The sequence below is a fragment of the Rhinoraja longicauda genome, chromosome 8, assembly GCF_053455715.1.
Source record: "Rhinoraja longicauda isolate Sanriku21f chromosome 8, sRhiLon1.1, whole genome shotgun sequence".
Lineage (NCBI taxonomy): Eukaryota > Metazoa > Chordata > Chondrichthyes > Rajiformes > Arhynchobatidae > Rhinoraja > Rhinoraja longicauda.
In genome coordinates, this window is record NC_135960.1 from 49001977 (window position 1) to 49029920 (window position 27944).

The window sequence follows — 27944 nt, forward strand, 5'->3', positions numbered from 1 at the left end:
GTTTAAGTTTCTATAGTTTAGAGATACAGCGCAGAACCAAGCCTTTGGCCCACTGAGACCACACCGACCAACAATCCCCGTACACTAGCACTACCCGAAACACTAGGGCCAATTTACAACTGAAGCAAATTAACCTACAAACCTGTACATCTTTGGAGTATGAGATGAAACCGGAGCACCCAGAGAAAATCCACGCGGTCACAGGGAGAACGAACAAACTCCATACAGATGGCACCCAGAGTCAGGATGGAACCCGAGTCTCTGGTGCTGTAACTCTACCGCTGAGCCACTCTGCCGCTCTTGTGGAACACCGTTGGACCCTTAGAGTGATAGTGTGGAAACAGGCCCTTTGACCCAACTTGCCCACACCAGCCAACGCCCACACCAGCCACACCACTCAGCTACACTAGTCCCTCTTGCCTGCGCTTGGGTCCATATCCCTCCAAACCTGTCCTATCCATGTACCTGTCTAACTGTTTCTTAAACTATGGGATAGTCCCAGCCTCAACTACCTCCTCTAGCAGCTTGTTCCATACACCCACCACCCTTTATGTAAAAAAGTTACCCCTCGGATTCCTATTAAATCTTTTCCCCTTCACCTTGAACCTATGTCCTCTGGTCCTCGATTCCCCTACTCTGGGCAAGAGACTGTGCATCTACCCGATCTATTCCTCTCATGATTTTGTACATCTCTATCAGATCCTCCCTCATCTTCCTGCGCTCCATGGAATAGAGGTCCAGCCTACTCAACATCTCCCTATAGCTTACACCCTCTAGTCCTGGCAACATCCTCGTAAATCTTTTCTGAACATTTTCAAGCTTGGCAATATCTTCCCTATAACGTGCTCAGAACTGAACACAATATTCTAAATGTGGTCTCACCGACATCGTATACAACTGCAACATGACCTCCCAACTTCTATACTTAATACTCTGACTGGTGAAGGCCAAATTGCCAAAAGCGTCTTTGATCACCTTATGTACCTTCAACTCGACCTTCAAGGAACCATGCACCTGTACTCCCAGATCTCTCTGCTCTACAACACTACCGAGAGGCCTACCAATTACTGTGTCAGTCCTGCCCTTGTTCGACGTCCCAAAATGCAACAACTCATAGTTTGTATTAAATTCCATCAACCATTCCTCCGCCCACCTGGCCAATCGATCCAGATCCTGCGGCAATCTTTCACAACCATCTTCACTATCTGCAAAACCACTCACTTTTGTAACATCAGCTAACTTGCTAATCTTGCCCTGTATGTTCTCATCCAAATCATTGATGTAGATGACAAACAGTAACAGGCCCAGCACCGAACCCTGAGGCATATCACTAGTCACAGGCCTCCAGTCCAAGAAACAACCTTCCAGCATCACCCTCTGCTTTCTTCCATGGAGCTTTTTAAGTTTACAATCAATCACTTAACCCTTATACATAATTTATTACAAGCTACTTTAATATTAAAGCATTTTTCAAGTTGCATTTTAAAATTGTGTTGAAATCAATGGATTTTCTTGCCAATGGAGTACTGTCTATTATTTTATTCTTCAGTCAATAAGAAAACAGAAGTATTTGCACAAGCCAGTGAATTATTCTGGATGAATGTTAAGAATTGGTCTTTACTCTGAGGGTGAATTATAAATATGTAGATCATTTTTATATTGCACAAAAACAGTATTATTTCAAGGAACAGATATGTTGTAAAAAAAGTGATCAACAACTCCATTTCAATCTGACTCATGCATAGGGCCATTATTCTACTGGTTGTTTCTATCAAGGCCGTGTAAAAGTCATGAGGGGGGGCAAAATGGTTTGCAACATGGTGGGCACGTCATCATGCATTGGCTCATTATAGCAATTGAGCCCACAACGAGCCAGGTGCCAGACGCTAATCCCATGAGTCAGAGCGGCTGCTGAGAATACATTGAAATTGAAATGTCTGAAGACTACTGACCTCTCAAGGCCCTAGTATGATTGGTCACTTCTTTCATGGCCTCTATGAAGAAGCACTGAGAGATCAGAGAGTCTGCAGTAAGGATAATGGCTGATAAGAGCCAGCTCATTACATCAAGGAATGGAACTGATGGCGAAACACGAGATGGCTTTCTAAACCTGGTTGGGAAGCTGATGGTGTGCTGGGCCCCCGTTACTGAGATTGAGCACTGGATCTTTGAGTTTTTTGGGGGGAGGGAGAGAATATGTGCCCTTTTCCCTTGTTCATTCAGCTACTTTGTTTGACGCCAAGCTATGATTTCTATTTGGTAAAATTAAATAATAATAGAACTTTTAAAAATCCAGGTTAATTTTGAAAATGCAGATCTTTGAAAATGAAAGTTTTTTTCAATAACCACAAAGGTTACCATAACCTCTGTATAGACTCATAGACACAGGCCTCAGTAAATGGATTACCTCACTTGATTAAGGGGTTTATTGTTGTATGCAAACTTAAGCAGTGTAACTGAAAAAGCACTTCATTACCAAGAAGTGTTGCTTCTAAAGATGGCATCAATTTCATCTATTCGGTAACCTTCATGTTTCTGAAGTTCCTGCACGATTTATTACTTGTGCAGTCAGCAGTTGGTGAAATCACTCACTTTGACAAGTCCATCATTTTCAGCTCTGTGGATCACAGGAAACAGATGCAGTAAAAATACAGATAATACAGCAGTAAACATTATTTAATAATTCCTTTTCCAATGCGTATTTAAGCACAAGATTCCCTTAAAGAGATTAACTTTGATGATTAACATTAAACTTTAAGCATAGGCATGATTATAAAAAATATTTCAGTTGTAAACAGTTCAATTAAGCATAACATTTTAACAGGAAAAATTTAAATTTAATAATAATCTAAATGGCATGTCATTAGATTGAGGCTCAAAATAAATATGGATAGTCACTGTTTATTTTCAAGGAAAAGTTTGATATGCCAAGTTCATGTATAAATAGCTATAACCGGAACATCTACCACTACAATCGGACTCAAAATTTCACTGTTTCAGAAGACTTGACCTTTAATCTTACCCTGAGAAACAGTTTGGTTCATTTTAGTGTAATTTAAAAAAACACAATCTCACTCACAATTCCAACGTGCTCCTTTATCAGTGCAGAAAAGTGAATGGTTTGCCAAAATAATGCCAACTGAAATAGCTATTTAAAAATTATAAAATGAACAAAAATCTTTCATTTAAGGTATTTTACTAATTAAATCTGTACCAGAACCTCTAGAAATGCAAGATTTGGTGAGAAGATTAGTATTCTTACATCAATGCTTGTTGCCTATGAGGGGCAGGTATACTTCCTGCCAGGCAACTATGTTGTCTGATTTGACCCATCCTTCCCTTGAGCCATCATCCCATCTGTACATTGGCACATTGGATAACTAATCTGTCCTGCATCAAAATAATTGGGGATCCTGGAGACTGCAGAAGCTATAATTTTGAGCAAAAAACAAAGGGCTGGAGGAACTCAAAGGGTCAGGCAGAATCTCTGGAGCAAAATGGACGGAACAATAAAAGTCTATATCCCACCGCAGATTCTGTGTGTCCCGCTGAGTTCCTCCAGTACTTTGTATTTTTGCTCAAAATAATTGGACTTCTTCTCTAAGGGTTAGGAATTGGAAATCCCCCAGCCCTTCCAGTGCAGAGTCTTCAGGCTCCCAAAGCTCCCCAACAGCTCCAGAATGCTCTCCAGGCATCAAGAAACCAAATATATTAAGTTGATTTTATACACCAATGTGTAATATTTTCTGAGATATTCTGTTGCAACCAATAATTGATTGTAATTATCTGAAGTTACAGCTAGAATATCGATTTCTTAAAATTGTCCAAGAGAAAGCAATTAGCTTGCCCTAAGAGGAATGGAATCGCTGAGAGCAACTTGGTATGTTTAATAATGCATGCATGTTCACCAGAAACGTCTGTCAGTTTCATGGTGTAATGACAGTAAATGCTGACAGTTTTACTGTCTAAATCAAGGCTCATAACTTTGGTAATTTTAACAATTTCCTTCTAGTGGGGATAGATGAGTTTGAACTGAATGTTCATTTCAATGTAAAATGACTGCCTCATCTATTCCCATTTTGTTGCTGATGGATTAGTATGAAAACTAATTAGTATGAAAAGGTAAAAAGCCTTTTGCTAATTGTTCTTGGGGATTTGTTTTACACTATTGAAACCAAATCTCTGTTTATCTGATATGTAGTATTTCCTCAGGTTTCTGAATGATGAATTTGAAATCAGACTCAATTACAACTCTTCCTAGATCGAGCTCATTACCCTGAGATGGTACTTCTAGTGCCAACACATTGCACTGTCCTGTGCCAGATACAGAGGGACCATCTGTAGGGGGACCAGGGCGGTATGGTGGGTTTTCCCTGGGTGCTCCGGTTTCCTACCACATTCCAAAGACGTACAGGTTTATAGGTTAATTGGCTTCGGTAAAAATTATAAATTGGCCCTAGTATGGAGGATGGGGATTGCTGGTCGGCATGGACTCAGTGGCTGGAAGGTCTTGTTTCCGTGCTGTATCTCTAAACTAAACTAAAGTTCATTGACACCAGAATTGTGGGAAAATGTCAGGTGCCTGCTGCTGAGAATCCAGAATATTTCTTGCAGCTCAAATCAAAAGGCAAAGCTAGGGTTGGAACTTTACCTCGGGTCAAGGCTGTAAATGGTTTCAACATTTAAAAAAATATCTGTCACATTAAAAAAATGTTAATTTAAACATGTCATTTTGAGATTCTTTTCAAAAATTACTTATTCTGTGCCTCTTGATCCAATGTTTTACAATCCCTATTGAAATTAATGGGCTTGCCAATCCTCTAACAGGTCTGATCTGGCGTAGTGCTGTTATATACTGCATGAGGAACCCAGTTATGTAGCTTATTAACAGATGCAGTGACATCTGTTTAGTGAATCCCAGTTTACAACAGGTCCACGGTCTGGGACTTAATTCTATTGAAATGGTTGAACTGGCATTTCCCTTCAGAACTGCTGTTGCAGCCTGGACCATTTGCCCTGTTAACTATTTATAGTATCCTTTGGTCTTTTCAATTTGTTCTTTTCTTTTGAGAGACAATCCTCTTGCACTTCAGAAAGAAATTTTAAAGTATAATTCACTTTGAATCCTGGGTATTTTAATTTGTCCATCAAATTAAGTTATCTTTCTTAGGATCTTCTCTGTTTGTATGATTGCATTTGTTCTCAAAGTGGAGATAAAATAGATTTTCAAAATAATTGTGGGACAGCTGTCTAATTTGCTTTGTCATCAAATTGCCTTTGTCTCATTCTTTATCGTCGCCTATAATTATGTCCCAATACATTCAGACTAGGAGAATAATACCATTCTTTTGTTTGTCACCTCAGCTTTCTAACGTAAAATTTAGTTATTTTTCGCATGCACAATAAAGCTTGTCAATTCACAGTAACGTGTGACGATTGGGAAGACTATTTCAGAAGAGGATTTGACAAACGGCAAGTAAATTTCGTGTGGCTCGATTAAGGATCTTTTTAATATGTCGAATATTTTCCAAAGCACTTTCATATAGTCCAGCCAGGAAATTGTAAAAATCATTTTGAAAAATCTATCTAAAAATTCATAACCTGAATCGAATCTGAGAATATATTCTTTAATTGTTTAAACTACAGACCCGAGCATAAGGAATAATTTATGAAAATAAGTTACTTATCTACTACATGCTGTATAATCTCATCCCCTTTCTTTTTCAAAAGACAAATCCCTATTCCTAACTATTTCTTTCTTTAATTCAAAGATAAATGGGGACACAAGATGAACTTTACAATATATTGAAACGGGAAATAGTTTCAAGAATAAATTTATTTCCATGAAAACATCTTTTAGAGGAAAATAATTTTTTGATCCTCCACCACTCAATTGACATTGAATTATCTGCAGTAATACATGGAGAATGCTCAGCTAATAAAAGGATACAATAAAACCACAAAAGATACGCAAAATATACATGTATAGATCATTCAAAGCACAATCTACTTACACCTGCCGTTCAATGTTGTTAAGCATCTTTTCAATCTGTGATCGATGAATTTCGCCATCTATCATGGCAAGGTAACTGTAGAGGAATCTAAACGTCGTGTAAGGGATTCGACCACCATCTTCCCTCGAACTTAAAATCTCAAATGCATATTTCATGGCATTTGTAATGTTCTGTATAGGAAAAATATCAAAATCTTTCATTTGCAGACAGCTTAAACTGTAAAGGGATGAAACTCAAGCATTTCTGAGTGGTTGGTTGACTGTGCCTGGAACAGGCCGCTGTTTCCAGTGGTCCTTTCTTAGGAGGCTTGAAGCCAATGCTTTGGCAAAGCCTTGAAGAGAACCATTAAAAGTATTTCAAGTAACTTAACTAAAAAGCTTTCCTTTTTCCTGGCAATTGATTTCTCATATTAAGAACAGAAGAAGAAAAAGAAATTGGAGAGAGCCGTCCATCACCTTGAGCCTGCTCTGTAATTTGTTAATATCATGCCTTATATTCTACCCGTTCAATTTTCCACCCTACCACTCCTGCTTATACCCCCTGATTCCTATGACAACATTCTATCAGCTCCAAAGGCTCCAAATTCCAAAGGCTCATCACCCTCTGAGAAGAAATATCTCCTTGTTTCAGTCCTTCAAGCGCCATCGCTTAGTCCCGTGCTGTACCCTCTCTCCCCCCTCCCTTCTTCGTCTGAAGAGGGGTCCTGACCTGAAAGGTCACCCATCCATTTTCTTCAGAGTTGCTGCCTGATCCGCTGTTACTCAACACTTAGTGTCTGTCTTCAGTATATACCGGCATCTGCCGTTCCTTTCTACACACTTTTCATGTTGCCTTCCCTACATTAACACCGAGCATTGACCAAATTACAGTTTTGTGAAGCACCTGCACTCTGTCCTCAGGAATCATCTTGAACTACCAGTTGCATGTCATTTCAAATCCCCTTCCTATTCCCACGCTGACCTCTCCATTCTCTGCCTTCTGCATGGCCATGGTGAGCCAAACAATACACCACCTTGAGGCCTAAAATTAGAACAATACTTATTCCACTTAGGGAGCCTACAACCCGTCGCTATGAATGTTGAATTTTCCAATTTCAGCTAACTAAGATGATCTGTGTAAGATTTGCACTCCTTCTGGTCCACCTGTTTCCTTCCTTTGCTTGCCTTTCTATTCCTTCCTCCCACCCTCTTTCCCATTATCTAGATTTGTTACACACCACCTTGATCCATTTGCCCATCACCCTCACACCTATCCATCCTGGTTACCTGGTTATACCTGGTTACACCTATCCATCTCCCTTTGTCTACCTTACCTCTTCCCTCTTCATCTGGCTCCAACTGCCCATCATCACTCCCTCTGTGTTTTATTGCTCCAGATTCCCACATCTACAGTCCATTGACCCTCCTGGAATCTACAGTATGAGGATTACATTAGCTAGCCTTTAACCATCAGTACAATCCCAGAATTCATGGAGTTTTGGAAGATAATAACCGGAGACACCACCTTTTCTAGTGACACCTCTTTCAAAACTCTGGGATATAAGCGGTGGCACAACGAAGCAGCTAACAGAGTGCTGCCTTACACCTCCAGGGACCAAGTTTCGAACTTGACTTCCAGTGGTGTCTGTGTGGAGTCTTGTGATTGCCTGGGTTTCTTCCAGTTGCTCTGGTTTCGCCCCCCCCCAAATTGCATGGGTTATAAAGTTAATTGGTGACTGTAACTTGCACCTTGTGTAAATTAATAATAGAATGCTGAGGAAGTTGATGGGAAAGTGGGGAGAATAATTGGGTTTATCAGCTTCTCTGGAATTGTTGACTAATGTTTTGTTTCAGTTTCTTAATCTAGCTAGACCATTGATTTCCTAATAATAGAAATCTAACACGTTTGTATGTTCCCTGCCATTGGCATGAGGCTCACTGGCCTCCAGAGCCTTGCCTGTAATTAAAAGATCTTTGTCAAACCCCCCAGCAATCTCATCTCTTGCCTCTCAATAACCTGGAATAGATCTCACCAGGCCCTGCAGACTCATCCACCTGAATGCTCTTCAAGAGACTCAAGACCACTTCCTTTTTGATCTGAAACTGCCCAAGCATATTAGTAAACCCTATACTGATCTCACTATGCTCCATGTTTTTCTTAATGGCGTATACCAAATGCAAAGTACTTGTTTAATTCTTCGCCTACATCTTCTGGCACCAAGCATATATTCCCTCCATGTCCTTGAGAGGTCCTACCTTCTCCCTTCGTTGCTCTCTTGTTTTTAATGACCGTATAAAAAGCCTTGGAATTCTCTTTAATCAAACTTGCTAATTACATTTCACGGCCCCTTTTGGCCCTTCTAAGTCACTGCTTGATTTCTTTCTTGTTTGCATTATGTTTTTCAAAGACCATGTCTGATTTTATCTTCCTAAACCTTACACATGCTGTATTTTTATTTTTGACCAGATTTTCGACCTATCTGGTTGAAGGTTCAAGGTTATCTTGCCATTGTTATCCCTCCTCCTTTCTGGAACATGTCAATCCTGAACTGTGATCTGTTGGTCTTTAAACAACTCAAACATGTCAGATGTGGATTTACGCAATAACAGCTGCTCCCAATTTACTCACCCTGGCTCCTGCCTAACAATGCTATAATTTGTCCTCCCCCTATTTAGTACTTCCCCCCAAGGTTCACTTATCCGTATAAATACTATTGGTGCCGTCAGACCTACTATATTCTACATCTACTGTCAAATGCATTTAAGCAATTTTTAATTAATTACCTAAATATAAAAATGCTAAATGATGTTTTGGATATGATTAACAGAATAAATAAACTTTACAAGGTTTTTTTAACATGATTATCTTCTATCCTTTGCCTTTTTCTTTAGGCTATCCCTCTAGTAAGTTGTACCTCGTAAGTATTGCATATTGCATATTCCATTGAAATTGTTTTAGTACATGATGTTATTGTGGGTAGTAATGATGTTATTTAAATCTGACTGTGTAACAAAAATCAAGAGTGATTATTTGTCATATGCACCAGATATGAACCGGTACTACAAAATATTTACTACAGTGTTTCAGATACATTAAATGCAACATCAACAATAAATATGCAATAAAATATCAATTATTCAGTAAATTACACCATGATAATGAAAAAAACTAAGTATGTGGACCAACCATCATAGTGCAAAATCCACAATGATTCAGTGTGGTTGAGGTATCGTTGTGGCTAGGGCTGTGCAGGTTCAAGAATCTGATGGTGGATGGGCAGAAGCTGTTCTTGAACCTGGAAGGAATAGTTCTCAGGCTTCTGTACCTTCTTCCTAACAGTAGCAGGGAGAAGAGAATGTGGGTGTGGGCCTTTGATGATCATAGCTGCCTTCTTGAGACAGTGCATGCTGTATATATATATATATCCATTTGGTGGGGAGTTCAGTACCCGTGGTACACCAGGCAATATCCATAATTTTCTGTAGCTTCCTTCATTAATGAGCGTTTGCATTTTCAAACCAGGCCACATTACAAACAGTAGTAAGCTCTCTCATACACTTGTTGAAGTTTGATAGAATGTTCAGCAACACACTGAATCTCCTCAAACCTCTGAGAAAATAAAGGCGTTGATGAGCTTTTTTATGCGTGCATCAATTTGCTAGTCCCAGGACAGATCATTTATGTCTATACCTGGAAACCTGAAGCTGTTGACTCTCTCCACCACCATCCTGCCAGTGAAGACAGGAGCATAGTTATTCTGGTTTCCATTCCTGAAGTTGATGATCAGCTCCTTGGTCTTACTAATGTTGAGAACAAGATTGTTGCTGTGACACCACTCAACCAGATTGTTGATCTCCCTCTTGTACTCTGACTCATTGTTACACAATTTCATCCAATGATGGAGCTATTGTCGGCAAATTTAAAGATGGTGTTGGAGGTGTGTCTGACTGCACAATCGTGGATATAGAGTAGTGCAGGGGACTGAGCATTCAGCCCAGAGGTATCTCTGTGCCGATGGTATGTAGAGAGGTGTTGTTGCCAATCCAAACTGATTGAGGTCTGCCACTGAGGAAGTCAAGCATTCAGTTATAGGACTGCAGTAAATTAATGCAGCTACCTATTGAAAAGGTTACATAATTTTCTTTTAGTATAAGTTATGGGTTTATGCACCATTGAAATTGGTTGCCATTAAACTGTTAATTGAGCAGAGATTTATTATAAATTATATAATAGTAGAAGAATACTCACAGGATCAAGTGTGCTGCAGCACAATGCAAAAAATTTCATCCATTCAATCTCCACGCCAAAAGCACCGACGGTTATTATGCGTCTTAGTGTATCTGCTGGCAGGCCGAGATCATTCCATTTTTGTTCAACTTCTTTTGCAGGTATTATTAATCTTCCATTCACCTTATAGAAAAATAATGATGAATGTTGCTAATAGCTGATTTACTAATAACCTTATATTCATTTTTCAAGAATTTTGACGAATTCAGTTATTAGGAAAACAATAAACATAGATTTTAAGGCACCTGATCATATGTTAAAGACATCTCAAAGTACTTTACATCCAACAAAATAATTTTTAGAAATGTACTTAATTTTTTTAATCTGCACCATCCACTAACTGAAGTGAAATGAATGATCAAACAATCAGGTAGAAAGTTCACAATCATCCACCATCTGTTTCAACAAGGCTTATTTCAGCTTAACAGTTTTCAAATGTGGGCCCAGTACTCCATTCCCAGACAGACAGGAGCCTGCTTAGTTACACAAATCTTGCACCTATTTTAGGACTCCGTTTGAAAGATTCAAAGTGCAGTGCTCAGAGCATACACCACATATATTGCCAGTACCATTTCTCCATGTGTGGAAAGGTCAAGTCGAAGATCATCACAGGCACCTCCATAAAGGGAAATCTTGTCGCAATGTGATTTTTTTGTTGGACAGGAATAGGATTGCCTCTCTGGGTTCCACAAAATTCTGCCTGCCTTCTGATGTCCTGTGCTGTCATGCACCTCCTCCCCAAATCGTCCCCACACTAATGACATGGAAGATCATGCAATTGCGGTGGAAAGTCTGCAGCCTCCCAACAAAATTAAAATCTACCAGAAACTCAAAATGGATCTGGGAAAAAATTATATACCTTGCATCCTATCCATATCTCATATGCTGGGTTTTTTTTAAGGGCAATTTATAACTGAATCTTCTCTTTTGTGCAGTCGTATTGCATTCAAGGCCAAAAATTGTGTTTTATAATCTTTTGTTAGAAATCCTTTTTTTTTATCCTGCTATGATTTTTTTTCTTTTGGTATTAATTCTAACTCCAGAAGCCAAAAAAAGGGTCTATTCTGGCTGTGCATAGGTTTGCCAATTGTTTGTCAAAAAAAACCTCCCTCACCCAGGGATATATTTTTCACTACTTAATGTGGCACTCTGATGAATAAGGTCTGATGATACGAGATGACATATTTGTAAATCATCCCTATTATCTAGGATATAGGATAAGGCAATGGTAAAAAGTAGATTCTTACTGATTCATTTGAAATGGACTATGATTAGCGTCATTCGCCGATTGGCTTGTCCACTTTGAAGAAGGATTATTTAATCCCATTGCTAAACTTCTACCTTTCTATGTAACTTTCTTCCTTCAAGTTGTTTGTTAAAACTCCTCTTTAAGCATTAAGCCATGTATCCTCGTATCTGCTTCTGTGTCAGGTTGTCAATGTTTTCACTTACTTTGCTGAAAATTGATAAGGCTGGCAAAGATCGGTATTTACTGTCATCCATGATTATCCTCGAGAAAGTAGTAGTGAACCATCTTTATGCATATCTACAGAGCTTCTAGTGACTGGTCTGATGAAGGGTCTCCACACAAAACGTCACCTATTTCTTTTCTCAAGAGATGCTGCCGGACCCACTGAGTTACTCCAGCATTTTGTGTCTATCTTGAGTGTTACTAGGTATGTCCACCATATGTCCATAAACACACTAATGAGCTCTTTTGGTCAGAGTATTTATGTGTCTGTTGCAATTGAGTTTCTGGTCATTGGTGACTGTCCCCCACCTTCACTCCAGAATTCTCAGCTTTGATATTAAGGGTGTTCCTTCCTACATTTGAAATTATTTTTTTGATCGATGGTTAGATTGTCTGGGCTTGAGCTTCTTCGCAAAAACCAAATGGGTCACTGGGTAGCTGGTTATTAATGATGCTTTTCATCAATTTACTGATGATTGATGATAGGCAGAGCAATGAGTTAGATTTGTCCATTTTTTTTGTGGACAGGACTTACCTGTGGGATTTTATTTTCCGCATGTATCAGTGTCGAAGGTCTCCTCTCTGTATGTTTAAACATTTGTTTTCTCAATTTTCCTTGTTTTGATGAAGAATTATTGACTTGAAATGTTAACTCGGTTTCATTCTCCAGAGATGTGGCCTTACCCATTGAGCATCTCCCGCATGTTCTATTCTTAAATGCTGCTAATCTGTGCTGGCACTTGACAGAGCAATCCAAATATATTTCCTTCTTCCTGTTTTTGTTTTTAGCTCAAAATATTTATCAAATTTTTCGTTAAAATATTGAATTGTATCTGCGTCAAAAAAACTGGTGGCAAAACTCATTGCTAGCTCCTCCAATGTCTTCTTGTTATCAGCTTACCACACTCAAGGCAAATGTTGTAGAATGTTTGATTATACTAAAGGCACAATAATCACACTTTTGAAGTGCTTTGGAACAGACTGCTAGCTGTGAATAACATATACTTGCACACTTTACTTAATTTATTGAAAAAAATCTGTTAGTGTTTCAAATATCTCTGTTGTAAGATGTATAAAAATTTCCCCCTTTAAATCTCACAAACTTGTATGCTTCACTGAAAACATAAATCTGTTAGCTTTCCTTGTTACTGAGTGGAGGTGGCTGGGTAGGAAAAAACAACCCATTGTTAAGCTATGTTACAATAGAGTAGCAGTTTCCTATTACGTTGGATTGGAAATTGATATCATGGTTAGGCTTGCCAGTAAGTAACTGTAATTGGATTTTTATGTTCACAATTGATATTGTGATAAATTGTGTGGTATTCATTGTGGTATTTGTCACTTTTAACCTGAAGCACAATTTAAGTATGCACAATTATTTTCTCCACTAATTATGTTTTATGGCAGGAAAGGGTGTGAGATGGAAAGCAGTTACACCGACTCACTTGCTAACCACGATATATCATGGAATGAATTTAGCTCCCCTGCCTCTATTTTGTCCCAGTTGGTGGATAAGTCATACCATTGCTATAACTTTCTTCTGAGTTGTGGAAAAATGTTACTGAAAGTGAACACCTTTGAACACCTCAAGGTGAATGGGCGGCCCAGTACAGCAGTAATACAAAGAAAACTGAAAATATATATTTTAAATTCTGGTGACAATTCAATCACTGCCATAGTGAGACTCCGCAGTTCCACTATTCTAATTTTAGGCTTCCAAAGTTGGGTGTCACGAGAGAGCCATAAAAAAAAATCATTTCCAGCTTCTTCCATAACATTGATTTCTCATACTAAATGGCTGCAGTGGGATTAGTTTGTGTAAATATTTTTTGCTGGCAGAATGAAATTCAACAGGGAAGTTCACCGTGGGATTAAATTTAAGAATAAGAATTTAGTGAAGCATATGGTTCAGTGCGAAGAGCAATTGAGTAATCTGGGGGATATTCAAATTCGTAGTGCGTGCTCGATGGTGCAGATTGCTGGATAATGCTGAATTTAACAATGACAATTAATGGGGGGTTTTTGTGGTGTTTCTTCACTGCTACCTCTGGGTTACTATCGGTCAGGAACTAAAAGGTATCTGCCACATAGTGACTCACAACCTAGCCTCCAGAATTTATCTGTGAACTGGAGAAGGGAGCAGGTTACTGGTCGTAGCTTCTGCTCTTGAAATGTCACTGCTGTGAATGCCTGGCTTTTGAACTATAATGTATGCAATGAGTACAAGAACATCATTACCATTGACTTTCAGTGTCAGGTGCCTGCAACTAAATTATTTTGTAATAATGTTGCCAGGTGTCTGAACCAGGACAGTCCCTGAAAATTAGCATTATGGAAGTGAGTCCTTCTGCGCTGTTTCATAATGAATTTTTGATATGAAATGGATAATAGACCATAGAAAAGTCAAACAGGAACAGGCCCTTCGGCCCACAGTCTGTGCCGACCATGATGCTAATTTAAACTGTACATGTCCCTGCATATGGTATATAATCATCTATTCCCTGCCTATTCATGTATTTGTCTAAATACTCTTCAACGCTGTTATCGTATCCCTTTCCATCACTTCCACTGGCAGTACATTCCAGGCACCTTCCACTCTGTAAAAAAAACAACTTGCCTTGCAAATTTCCTTTAAACTGTCACCCCTCTCGGCATCTGATACTGAGAGATGGCAAAAAAACAATCCAAACTCATCTCTAATGCATGCCACATCCTGATGAGCTACACCAGCACTCTCTCCAAAGCCTTGACATCCTTCCTGAAATTTGGTGATCAAAACTACAATACATATATTCCAAATGCAATCTACCCAAAGTTTTATATGGCTCAACTTTCTCAACTTTCATACTTAACACCCTGACCGATGAAGGCAAGCATGTCATATGTCTTCTTTACCACCCTATCTACTTGTGTTGCCACTTTCAGGAAGCTAAGCACTTGCTCCCCAAGATGCCTCTGTACATCAGTGCTCTAAGAGTCCTGCCATTTGATTTATGCTTACTCCTTGAATTTGACCTCCCAAAGCGAAACACCTGATACTTCTTTGGATTAAACCCCATCTGCCATTTCTCTGTCCATATTTCCAACTGGGCTATATGCTGCTAAATTGTCAACAACCTACCGTGCTATCCACAAATTTTGGTGTCATCTGCACCAAAGGAAACCTTGTCAAATGCCTCCCTAAAGTCCAAATAGACATAACCTCCCCCACAGAAAGCCTTGCTGACTATCCCTAATACGTCTGTCCATTTCCAGATGCGAGTAGATCTTATCCCTAAGACTCACCTTACTGATGTAAGGCTCAATTACCCATAACTTAATGGTTATAATCTTTCAGTTACTTTTAAGACTGTAGATTACCAAATCTACACCAAACCCAAACCTACCAGGAGCAGACGAGGGCATTCGATTCAATTCGAGATACCAGCTACCAAGACAGATGTGTATAGCAATTCATTCTTCCCACGCACAATTAAAGCATGGAATAGTCTTCCCCCTACTATAGTTTCTCAACCAGACGCAACAAAATTTAAGGTAGCTCTTCTTCTCCAAGAAGCCCTTTTTGCTTGTCCATGCTGCGGCACGGTGGCACAGCGGTAGAGTTGCTGCCTTACAGCGAATGCAGCGCCGAAGACTCAGATTCGATCCTGACTACGGGCGCCATCTGTACGGAGTTTGTATGTTCTCCCCGTGACCTGCATGGGGTTTTTCCGAGATCTTCGGTTTCCTCCCACACTCCAAAGACGTACAGGTATGTAGGTTAATTGACTGGGTAAATGTAAAAAAAAATTGTCCCTAGTGTGTAGGATAGCGTTAATGTGCGGGGATCGCTGGGCGGCGCGGACTCGGTGGGCGAAGGGCCTGTTTCCGCGCTGTATCTCTAAATCAAAAAATCTAAAAAATCTAAATCTAAACCTCCAGTTTAAATTCCATTTGGAATATTTTGGAGGACCAAGAACCAAGATGTTATTTTCACTATGCAATATTCACAAGCTAAATGCACATTCCAGATAGCCCTATAAAAATTATAATTTTATAATTACAATATTATAATTTCAATGCTTAAATTTGAATATAGAATAATACATCATCGGAACAGACCCATTGGCCCACGATATCCATGCTGACCATGATGGTGCCAAATCACTTCTGCCTGTAGATAATTCATATAACTCCTTTCCCTGCATATTCATGTGCCTATCCAAACGCCTCTTAAAGGCCTCTTAAAGGCCACTGTCATATCTGTTCCCACCACCACCACCAGCAGTGTGTTCCAGTAACCTACCACTCTGTGTAAAAAATCTTGTCCCATGTGTCTTTAAACTTTGTTCCTTTCATCTTAAAGCTTTGCCCACTAGTATTTGCAATTTCCACCATGAAAAAAAGATTGACTGTCTACCCTGTCTATCTCTTTGATAATTTAAAAACTGCAATCAGGTCTTTCCTTTACCTCTGATGTTCCAGAAAAAATAATTCAACTTTGTTCAATCTCTCTTTGTAGCCAATACCCTCTAACAAAAGGTAGCAGACAGATAAACCCTGCTGCACCTTCTCCCAAGCCTCCGCATTCTCCCGATAATGGGGCGACTAGAACTGCACTCAATAATCCATATGCAACCTAAGCAAAGTTTTATTAAGCTGCAACCTAACTTCCTGACTCATTGTCCAATGCGTCTGTACATCAATGCTGTTAAGAGTCTTTTCTATTTACTGTATATCTTCCCCTTGCATTCGATTTCCCAAGGAACAACACCTCAGTTGCTGGATAAAATGCCTGGTTACAACATCATCTGCCATTTCTCTGTCCTTATCTCTAATGATCTATATCCTGTTGTATTCATTGACAGTCTTCTTCAGTGTCTGCAACTCCACCCATTTTTGTGTTATCTGCAAACTTACTCACCAACTCATTTGCATTTTTGTCCAGAGAAGACACAATAGTGCTGGTGCAAAGTGCTGGAATAACTCAGCAGGTCAGGCCACATCTTTGGAGAACATAGACAGGTGACGTTTCAGGTTGGGACCCTTCTTCAGACTGATTGTAGAGTGGGGGGGGGGGGGGGGGAGGGGGGGAAGTGAAAGAAAGCTGGAAAATAAAGGGACAGATTGATACAGGTGAGGAGAGTTTTTTGATAGGCAGATGGTTCAACAGAGACCAGAGATGAAAAGACAGAAAATGTGAGGAAAGGGTTGAAAAGTTGCAAATTGTGAAGTTAGAGGAAAGAATGTAAGTGGAAGGAGAGGGGGTGGGTGGGGGGGGGGGATGGTGAGAAAAATGTCCTCACACCTTTCATGAACAAATGAATGATATTGACCGAAACGTCACCCATTCCATCTCTCCCGAGATGTTGCCTGACCTGCTGAGTTACTCCAGTCTTTTGTGAATAGAATATTGACTGTTTGCTAGTTTTGTTTTTTTAAACTATACCTCAATAGACCTTTCATATGATGCTCTTGTTAAATAATTTTGGATCTCCAGGGGGCTTAAATAACACAATAAATGTTCATATATTTAGCCGAGTGAAAAATAATTTATTTGCTTCATAGAATATTGTTATTAATAAAGTTATCACTAGTGGGATAGTCTAGGACCAGAGGGCACAGCCTCCGAATATAAGGACGGAATATTAGAGAGGAGATGTGGAGGTATTTCTTTAGCCAGTGGGTGTGAATCTGTGGAATTCATCGCCACAGACGGCAGTGGGGGACAAGTTTTCGAGTATTTTTAAAGCGGAGATTGATGGGTCCTTGATTCGTAAGGATGTCAAATATTATAGGGAGATGTCAGGAGAATGGGGTTGAGAGGGAACGATAGATCAGCCATGATTGAATGGCAGAGTAGTCATGACGGGCCAAATGGTCAAATTCTGCTCCTATGACTTATGAATTTACAAGTATAATGTATTGAAACTATGAAAATAATCCATGGCAGTCGATGCAATTATGATAATGTGAGCTAATAACAATTAAGTTTGCTGTATTTTAATATATTGACAATAATTGTTACTTCAAATAGCCTTTAATGTATTACATTTATAATCAACAAGCACGTAATTTAAAAATAAAACAGTTTTAGTTTCTTACTTGTGCATGTAAGGCCCGTAATAAACCAGATGTAAGTAGTGGTTTGCATGGAGGTTGAGATGATGAATTTTCTTCCTTTGATCTATGTGAACGGAATGGCCCATTTGACATATTGTTAAAGTAGCTGTAAAGGAAACATATTGAATAATGGCACCTTTCACGTAATACGATAGATCATCTGTTGATGTAACTTCAACTGTTGCTTGCCCTTGCACCATGTTTTTCCTTTTGATATGCTTCCCAGCACACCAGCAAGCCCCAGCACACTCGTGCAGTCCAAGGCCTTTCCCTGTGCAAGTGCCCAGCTGCATGAACAGAAGGCCCTTGACAGCCAGGGAATTGACAACCCAAGGCTCATTGGCTGCCAAAAATGACTTTAACATTCACAAATTTCAAGAACACCTAGGATTTTTTTAATTGAAGTATTAATTGTAAAGTAATAAAAATATTAGAGAAAAAAAATAAAAGTGCTCAGAAAAACTCACATGCAGAAACAATTAGCTAAATTTAAACTAACAAAATCAAATAAAACAAAAGGTCAACTTCCCTTTCATTTCAATGGGGCTGCTGTGTTTCTCATTGTGCAGATTTCCTGATGTGGGAAGTCTGCAGATGTTTGCTTTTTCTAACTGTTCTTCCATGAAGAACAATATTACCAGTTACCAAACACTGATACAAACTGTTTGATATATTGATCCCCATCATGTCATGACTTCTATCAAACAGGACACCCAACAACACATCACACACTGCACTGCATATTTTACCTCTTATGTACTTATACAAGTCAGGGTGAAATATTGGGCTCAATTGACCACTTCCTTCCCTATTGCTGGAAAAGATGATTCATAACCAGCACCAGCTACCGCAACCCAAAAGGGATAAACGTAGACATGGACAACTAACTGCCCACTTAACTCCTGCCTCACAATCCCTCAACCCCCATCATCCAGAGGTTCCCATTATTGAGTAGGCATTACCAGGGTCTGCTGGTCACAATTGGTATTGAGACCATTGAAAAATACATGTTTTTTCCTAGTTCTCTTCCCCACATTCCATTTCCTCTATTCCTAATCTTGCTGCTTTATAAACTGCTAACAGTGTAGAATTAACCTATTTTTGTTTTCCATCTCCACTTTCCATCAACCTTATCCTTTTAGATAGCTAATTGTCAGGCAGTACAATTATTGGACTGAGTCATTTAGTTTGAAAGCTGAGCTGTTCACATATCCAGACTTTATTAAATATTAAGGTTAATTTGTATAGTGGAAGGTGCTCTGGCCAAATTAAAAGAATGGACCAGAAACCTCTAATTTATATTTATCTTGTTTCTATGAAAGGTTAAACAGTATATTCATGGTTCAGTTGTAGTGAAGATACATTAAAACCATGTAATTCCAAGATCTGGAATAATTTAGTCATGCCAAGAGATAATACCGGGACAAACTTGAGTCCCAGCATAACCACTCAGACACCTGTGGATGTGGCAAGGCCTGAATACTATAATGGGCTATAAAATGAAGTCAGGCAGCATCGTTGGTGATAATGGGGCCTTCCTGGATTAACTTAATGCATTCTATGCTCGCTTTGAGCAAAGGCCAACAAGGCAATGACATTCATCCCGACAGACTCAAGTATGCCTGTTCCCATGGTCACTGTTGCTGAAGTAAGATTGGCCTTCCTGAGGGTCAACCCATGGAAAGCATCTGCCCGAATAGATTCTCTAGCTACATCCTTAAGAACTTGGTGCCAATGAAAAGCAAGATCTCATGACTTAATGACTACTATCTAGTGGCCTTGGCATCCACCAGACTGAAATGCTTTGAGAGGCTGGTTATGGCACATATTAACTCCAGCTTACAAAGCATTCTTGATCCATTGCAGTTTGCCTCCCACCACAACAGGTCCACAGCTGATGCCATTTCCCTGGCCCTACACTCATCCCTGGACACCTGGAAAAGAAAACAACCTCTCAATGTCAGAAAGACAAAGGACAAAGTGATTGTCTTCTGAAAGCAAAGCAGTACACATATCCCAGTATACATTGACGGCGCTGAAGTAGAGGTCAAAATCTTTAAGTTCTTAGAAATAAATATCACCAGCAATTTGTCCTGGACCAGCCACATCAGACCTATAACCAAGAAAACACACCAACACCTCTACTTCCTTAGAAGACTTAGGAAGTTTGGCATGTCCCAAAACAAGCCTCACCAACTTCTACAGATGCCCCGTAGAAAACATTTTATTAGAATGCATCACAGCCTGGTTTGGAAACGGCTCCATCCAAGACCACAAGAAATTGCAGAGAGTTGTGAACATAGCCCAGACCGTCACACAAACCAACCTCCCTTCCATTGCTTCCATCTATACTTCACACTGTCTCGGCAAGACCACCGGCATAATCAAGGAAGAGTCTTACCCCGGTCACGCCCTCTTTTCCCTTCTACCATCAGGCAAGTAGTGCAGAAGTTTGAAAACGCATACCACCAGCGGTTAAACGCAACTGAGCGGTCCTCTCATCAGTTAGAGTGCAGTCCTCATCTCCCATCTACCTTGTTGGAGACCTTTGAATTATCTTTAATTGGACTTCATCGGACTTCAATGTTATATCTTGCACTAAATGTTGAACCCTTTATCCTTTATCTGAACACTGTGGAAGGGTTGTTTGTACTCATATATAGTCTTTACTTTGACTGGATAGCTTTTCGCTACCTCGATATGCGTGACAAAAATAAACTAAACTAAACTAAACTATCCTTTGTGATAAATCTCAATTAATAACTGCTGAGCCTGTATACATCAGATCATGCCTAGTACTCCAGTGTATCTTATGCTATTTAATTGCCTTTAAAGTGGTGCAGTGGCATTTGAGCCAAATATTATGGAGCAACCTATTATATTTATATCTTTTGGGTCTTTGGAACATACATCATGAAAGGATAGCGGTATAAATATGCTCTAAGATACTTAGCTTTGAAATATAACCTACTCTGTGGACCACTGGATGATGTCTGCAGGCTGAGCCCTGATGCAGTCTTTAGTGTACTGTTTCAGAATATCAGGAAGTTGTGTTAGAGGGGCAATTTTCTGCGAGGAAGGCATTTTTAACAGTCCTGTGAAAACATTGAATTAAATTTGTTTATTTTGGCATAAATACAGTATTCATAGTTAAATCATCAGTCTTGAAGGTATGTAGGGCATTCATAAACTGCTACTTAGGTCAGAACTGTAATCACACAATGATGAACATTCTCATCAGATGGAAACATCTCATTAACAAAATTATAATCAAATAAACATCAAGTTTTAAGTCTAAAATGTCCTTAACATTTTCCAGCACTACTTTTGAAGTCTTGTTATTGTATTTTTCTTCGTACTAATTTGATATTATATTGCTTGGGTATAATTTGATGCAATTTCATCAAGCTGAGGAGACTTAGAACCTTGACAGGATATTCACACATCACAATAACAAGTTTAAAGGAAAAATTAATTGACCGACTTGTCAGGCAGTGGTGATGGTTGGAGTTGGTAATAGTGAATGGAGGAAAAAGGCTTTCATTATTCGCATTTCATGGTTTACTAGTGCTATTAAAAAGGCTGCTTCCACTCCTTACACTATTGGGCTATTCAGAATATTTCAGTTATGTGTGTTAATCCATTCAAAATATTCAGTTGCACATTTTGAGTTTTTGCACAGCTCTAAACTCAAGGTATGTTTAAATCTAAAGGTAAGGAATTATAATGAAAGTTGGCAAAAATATCTGCATTCTTTAGAAAGGCTGATTAAAAACATCAAAATCATTAAAAGCCTCTCCACAAAGTGTTTATGAGAAAGTTAAAGTGAATGGTCAAGAAAAGTGAAAAATGTGTAGACACAAATAAGCGTTCACTGGCCAGCAAGGTTAATGATCAGAAAAATAGAAAACACAGAAAATAGGAGCAGAAATATGCCATTTGCCTCTTTGGGCCCACTGCACTGTTCAGCATAATCATTGTTTATCATTTACTTACCTTATTTTCCCTTTGTCCCTTTAGGATTAAGGAATAATTCTACTTCTTACTTGGATAAAGCCTCCAGAATCTTTGATAGTGGAGCATTCCGCTAGTTCCTGATCTCGGTTCTAAACAACATGCCCCATATCCTGAAATTGTGACTCCTAATTCTGAACCCCAGTCCTTCTATCTAAACTGTATACATCTGTTAGAATTCTAATGGGTTTTTTTAAGATCCCCTCTCATTCTTCTATACTCCAGTGAATATAGGCCTAAGGGACCCAAACATTCCTTCTACATCAATTCTGCCATCCCAAAAATCAGTCTGGTAAACCTTCATTGGACTATCTCCATGGTGAGATTTATGGTGAGGTTTTATCAAGGCCTTGAACAGCTTGTGTATTCAAATCCTCTTGCACTGAAGGCCAGCATACCATTCACCTTCCTAACTGCCTGCTGCATCTGAACACTTGCTTTCAACAACTGTGTACAAGGATGCCCGGGTCTCACTTCACCGAACATGTTCACTATCTATCACCATCTATAAACTGACTTTCTGTTTTGAGAACCAAAGTGCATAACTTCACATTTATCCATATTAAACTACATCTGCCGTGAATTTGCATAGTCACCCAAATTGTTTAAGTTATATTGGAATTCCTTGGTATCCTTCTCACAGTTTACACTCCCTGCCACTTTTTAATCATCTATAAAGTTAGAGATGTTACGTTTAGGTTCCCCACCCATATACTATTACCTTTTACTGATAATTTGGAGGAACACAACTGGCTAGGTGCATCTCGTAGATCATAGTGATGCAAGTGACCCACTGAGTCCAGAGACAGTAACTCACCCTTCAGCTTTATGCCAGCTAAGGTTTGTGTATTGTGTGACCCTATTTTAATGTGCTTTGCTAATCATTAAAAAGGTAAATTTAGCTCACTTTTGTTTATTTTTCTTTTATATATGGTATATTTATGTTTGAACTGATTAACAGATAAATATTTTAAAATGTTTCTCTATTGCTTTAAATCCTTCATCAGTGACATTTAGGAACAGCTACAGTAACAAGACCTTGGACAGCCCATCCGTTAAGACAAGGACAGAGGCCTGGTTCCCTGTCACTGCTTGTGGATTCATTGTTTCTGGGATGACAAAGGCAGCAAGGCCTTGAGATTGATGGGAGCCACACAGCTGCAAATTGTGTGATGTAGGGGGTATGCCAGAGGTATAGGCTATGCCAAGAAAGATTTGGGTCATTTTGTATTTGCACGAGTTGTAGTCATTGGTGAGATGCCAGAAGACAGAAGAATGGCTAAGGGTGCGCTTCATTTAAGAAGGGTACAAAAAAAAAGCTGGGCATTATAGCCAAGTGAGCCTAACATCTGTGGTGGGCAAATTACTGGAGAGGATTCTGAAGAATAAGGTACATATGTATTTGGATAGACAGGGATTGATTAGGGACAGTCAGCATCGTTCGGTATGCGAGAGATCAGTTCTTATGAATCTAAAGTGTTTTTTTTTAGAAGTAACCAAACAGGTCAATGAAGGCAAAGCCATAGATGTTGTCTTTCTGGACTTCAGCGAGGCATTTGATCAGGTTCTGCATGGTAGGCTGCTCTGGAAAGTTAGACTGCATGGAATCCAGGGTGAGTTAGCAGACTGGATAGAGAATTGGCTCTATGGGAGGTTGATGGTAAATGGTTGTTTTTTTGGACTGGAGGCATTGACTATGGTGTGCCTCAGGGTTCTGTGCTGGGCCTATTGCTGTTTGTGGTTTATGATTTGGATGGGAATGTGCAAGGCATGATTAGTAAATTTGCAGATAACAATAAAGGGGGTGGTATTGTAGATAGTGAAGATCATTATTAACAAAATACTGTAGAATCTAGATCAGTTGGGCAAGTAGGTTGAGGAATGGTTAATCGTGCTTAATACAGATAAGTGCCAGGTGTGGTGTTTTCGTAAGTTAAACCAGGGCAGGACCATCACAGTGAATGGCAGGAGACTGTTGTGGAGCAGAGGAATGCAGGTAAAGTGTGGAGGCGAGAACAGCAGATGCTGGTTTAAATCGAAGATAGACACAAAATGCTGGAGTAACTCTGCGGGACAGGCAACATCTCTGGAGAGAAGGAATGGGTGACGTTTCGGGTTGAGACCCTTCAGTTTGAAGACTGATAGGTGGTCAAGAAGACTTTTGGTACATTGTCCTTCATCAGTCAGGGTATTATGTATAGAAGTTGTGAGGCTTTGTTACAATTGTACAAGATGTTGGCGAGACTGCATTTGGAATCTTGTTTTGTTTTTGGTAAACCTACTATAGGAAGGATGTTGTTAAGTTGGAAAGAGTGCAGAGAAGATTTGTGAGGATGTTGCCAAGACTTCAGCTATAAGGGGAGGTTGGGCAGGCTAAAACTTTCCTCCTTGGAGTGCAGGAGGCTGAGAGCTGGTCCAATAGAGGTGTATAAGATTATTAGGGGAATATATGGGATGAATGGAGAGTCTTTTACCCAGAGTAGAGGATCAAGAACCAGAGGGCACAAGTTTAAGGTGAGAAGGGAAAGATTTAAGAGTAACCTGAAGGCAACTTTTTTCCACATTGGGGGTGGTGAGATATGGAAAGAGCTGCCTGAGAAGGTAGTTGAGGTAAGTACTATAACACCATTTAGAATACATTTTGACAGATACATGGATAGGAAAGGCTTGGAGGGATATGGGCTAAACTCGGGCAAGTGATACTAGTGTAGACGAGACATCTTGGTCAACATGGGAAAGTTGGATTGAAGGGCCTATTTTCATGCTGTATGACTCTATGACAATGAATTAGTTGAAATGAGCTTGACTTGCCTGACACTTTAGTGCACCTTACACCATGTTTTGCAGAAAATGGTGGCTATACTGAGAACTGTCCACAATACTTAGAATTTCCTTCAGGAAAATTCACTGGACTTTAAAGATGCAAATTAAGGTTTAAACAAACAACACTGTGCATAGGATAGCCAGTACATTTCAAAGTATTTAGCTCTCACCAATGCTAAGCTTTCATATAATCTTGTATCGCTCTTTTATTGTATCTTCAGCATACCTGTAGTTCATCAGAGTCAATGGGCTGCAAAAAGAGATTGCTATGTTTGTATTCCAAAGATTTCAAAGAGAATATCATTGAACTCTATCCAAGAAATGTGTTGTGGCAAGTTTTGGCTTGCATATGGACAGTTCCTGCCTCAACTACCTCCCCTGGCAGCTTGTTCCATACATCCACCACCCTTTGTGTGAAAAAGTTACCCCTCAGATTCCTATTAAATCTTTTCCCCTTCACATTAAACCTATGTCCTCTGGTCCTCGATTCACCTACTCTGGACAAGAGACTCTGTGCATCTACCAGAATTTATTCCATGATCTTATACACCTCTAAGATCACCCCTCATCCTCCTGCTCTCCAAGGAATAGAGTCCCAGCCTACTCAACCTCTGCCCATAGCTCAGACCCACTAGTCCTGCAACATCCTCATAAATCTTTTCTGTACCCTTTCCAGCTTGACAACATGTTTCCTATAACACAGTACCCAGAACTGAACACTATACTCTAAATGTGGCCTCACCAACATCTTATACAACTGCAACATGACCTCCCAACTTCTATACTCAATACTCTGGCTGATGAAGGCCAATGTGCCAAAAGCCTTTTTGACCACCTGATCTACCTGCGACTCCACCTTCAGCGAACTATGCACCTGCACTCCTAGATCCCTCTGCTCCACAACACCACCCAGAGCCATACCATTCACTGTGTAGGTCCTGCCCATGTTAGACTTCCCAATATGCAACACCCTTTCAATTTTCTGCATTAAATTCCATCAAGCATTCCTCAGCCCACTTGGCCAATTGATCAAGATCTGTTCTGGAAATGATCCAGTGCCACTCGATACATAGGGGGATGTCCCAATGTGAAGATGGGATTTGCCCCTATAACTATGTGGTGGTTACTTCTACTAATGCTCTTACAGATAATGCATCAGTCAGATTATTTAGGGCGTGTTCAAGTGGAATTATTCCTTGTGTGAGTTCATTCACTGTCAATCCGGCAGTTGTCCTTACAGACTTGAGCAATTCAGCCGCTCGTGGTGCTACCAAACCACTTGGAGATGGACATTGATATTGATATTCGGACAAGCATCATCAGATATTTTGGGTAAGATTTTGCAAGATTGTTTACTCTGGGAGTAACTTTGCCATGTCTGAATTAGAGGGTGGATGAATTCCCACTGATCACTTTAGTTTTGTTCTTTGTTCTAGTTCAAAGTGATGGTAATGGCACAAGTGAATGGCTTACTTTGCCATTTAAGAGTCAATCACATTGGATCTGGAATCGTATATAAACCAGGCTGTACAAGAATGATGACTAATGTCTCTGAGGGTCCTTGGTGAAACTTAGTTGGGTTTTTATGATCTGACAATTTGTTTAAAACTCCAGATTATTAATTGAATTTAAATCTACCATGGTGTGATTTGAATTTGGGTTTTTTAATTGTAGGATAGACCAGCACAATACCCAGTGTACCATACCAACATTTGTTTTTGACCCCTTTCACTGGCACTAAAGTGTTAGCCTGTTTGTCTGAAATCCAATACCAGGTGAACAGAAATTTCAATTCCAATTAAATATTGATAAGACAACACCATAATCTTTAAAACCTATACAAAACAAATCTCCATTATTACAATTTCAAACTGAAGCAGACCATCCAGGTTTTGGTTTCTTATTGTCATGCTTCCCAAGGTACAGTGAAAAGCTTTATTTTGCATGCTATCCAATCTGATCAGATAATACATAAATAGCATCAAATCAAACTCTAGTACAATTGGTAGAACAAAGGGGAAGATAGAGTGCAGAATATGGTTCTCAGAATTGTAGAGTCCAATGTCCACAGTGAGGTAGAAGTGAATCGGACAGTACCCTAGCTTATGGAATTGCAACCATCGTATTGATCCTGAGATGAGTTTTGGAACTCGTATCCATCTGATCTTTAAGATGTTACATCTCTGCTACAACTCATTTCTTGTGGAAATCAAAGCCTTTGTTACATCCAAATTTAACACTCCATTTGCATTCCTCCCTCAATCTACTCACAGCAAACATGAGGTCATCCAAAACTCTGCTGCCCATATCATATCATATCATATATATACAGCCGGAAACAGGCCTTTTCGGCCCTCCAAGTCCGTGCCGCCCAGCGATCCCCGTACATTAACACTATCCTACACCCACTAGGGACAATTTTTGTCCAAACTCTCACCTTAAACATGTCTTTATTACTGATCACCCAACACAAGAAATGGGGATGTTTACTGATGATAGCACAGTTCAATTTGCACCATCTCTGGCAATGAGGCAGTCCATTACTGCAGGCAGAAAAGCCTGGACAATATTCAGGCTTGAGCTGATAACGAGCAAGTAACATTTTCACCACAATAGATAGGCACTAACTCTTTGCTTGAGAAGTTAAACCTTTTACACTTTGCACAGTGCCATATTTACCATGTCTTCAAATTCAACAACATATTATCATTCTTGAGCAGAAATTGGTAAAAATGCACACACTGTAGACACAAGAATTGTTCAGGGGCTCAATATTCTGTTGTTAGTCCCTGACACTTCAGTACCTTTCCACTTGCATGGATGGGTGCTGATCCAGTATATTTAAAAGACTTGATCAATTTGAAACAAAGCAGCACTCTTATTGACACCTTATTCAATAGATTAAGCATTCACTCCTCGCACGATCCAGTAAAGCGACTTGCTAATTCTGTCCCAGTGACCACTGATACTTAGATGAACAAGCAACAGCAAAATGGTAATTGCCTTCGAGTTCCTTTGCGTGTCCCAAATCATCCAGATTGGGAAGATTAACATCATTCCTTTATCATTACTAGCTCGGAATCCTGAAACCCAATCTAACAGCACCTTTGAATTGCTTTCATAGCACACTAAAACGGAAGGCTTGCTATCCCTTCGCGAATTGGATTTGGGAATGGGCAATAAATGTTGGATTTCCCAACAATGCCAACCAACATCCTATAAATTATTAATGTAATATTGCAGGCCAAAAAGAT

At 39.6% G+C, this 27944-nt stretch overlaps 1 protein-coding gene across 4 annotated transcripts in view; it reads right to left on the reverse strand.

The window, feature by feature from the left end:
* Window positions 1–1626: 1626 nt before the first annotated feature.
* Window positions 1627–27944, reverse strand: part of LOC144596288 (ropporin-1-like) — a 28217-nt gene continuing 1899 nt past the window's right edge. For 3 of the 4 annotated variants that reach the window (XM_078404521.1, XM_078404522.1, XM_078404524.1), the window contains 5 exons: window positions 20825–20948; window positions 17836–17959; window positions 10242–10403; window positions 6015–6184; window positions 1627–2617 (listed from right to left, as the gene is read on the reverse strand). In XM_078404521.1, coding sequence (XP_078260647.1) covers window positions 2569–2617; window positions 6015–6184; window positions 10242–10403; window positions 17836–17959; window positions 20825–20948 — 629 coding nt within the window. In that variant the 3' untranslated portion in view covers window positions 1627–2568. Of the gene's footprint in view, window positions 2618–6014; window positions 6185–10241; window positions 10404–17835; window positions 17960–20824; window positions 20949–24860; window positions 24941–27944 lie in introns of all 4 variants that reach the window. The other variant, XM_078404523.1, reaches the window with a different exon arrangement.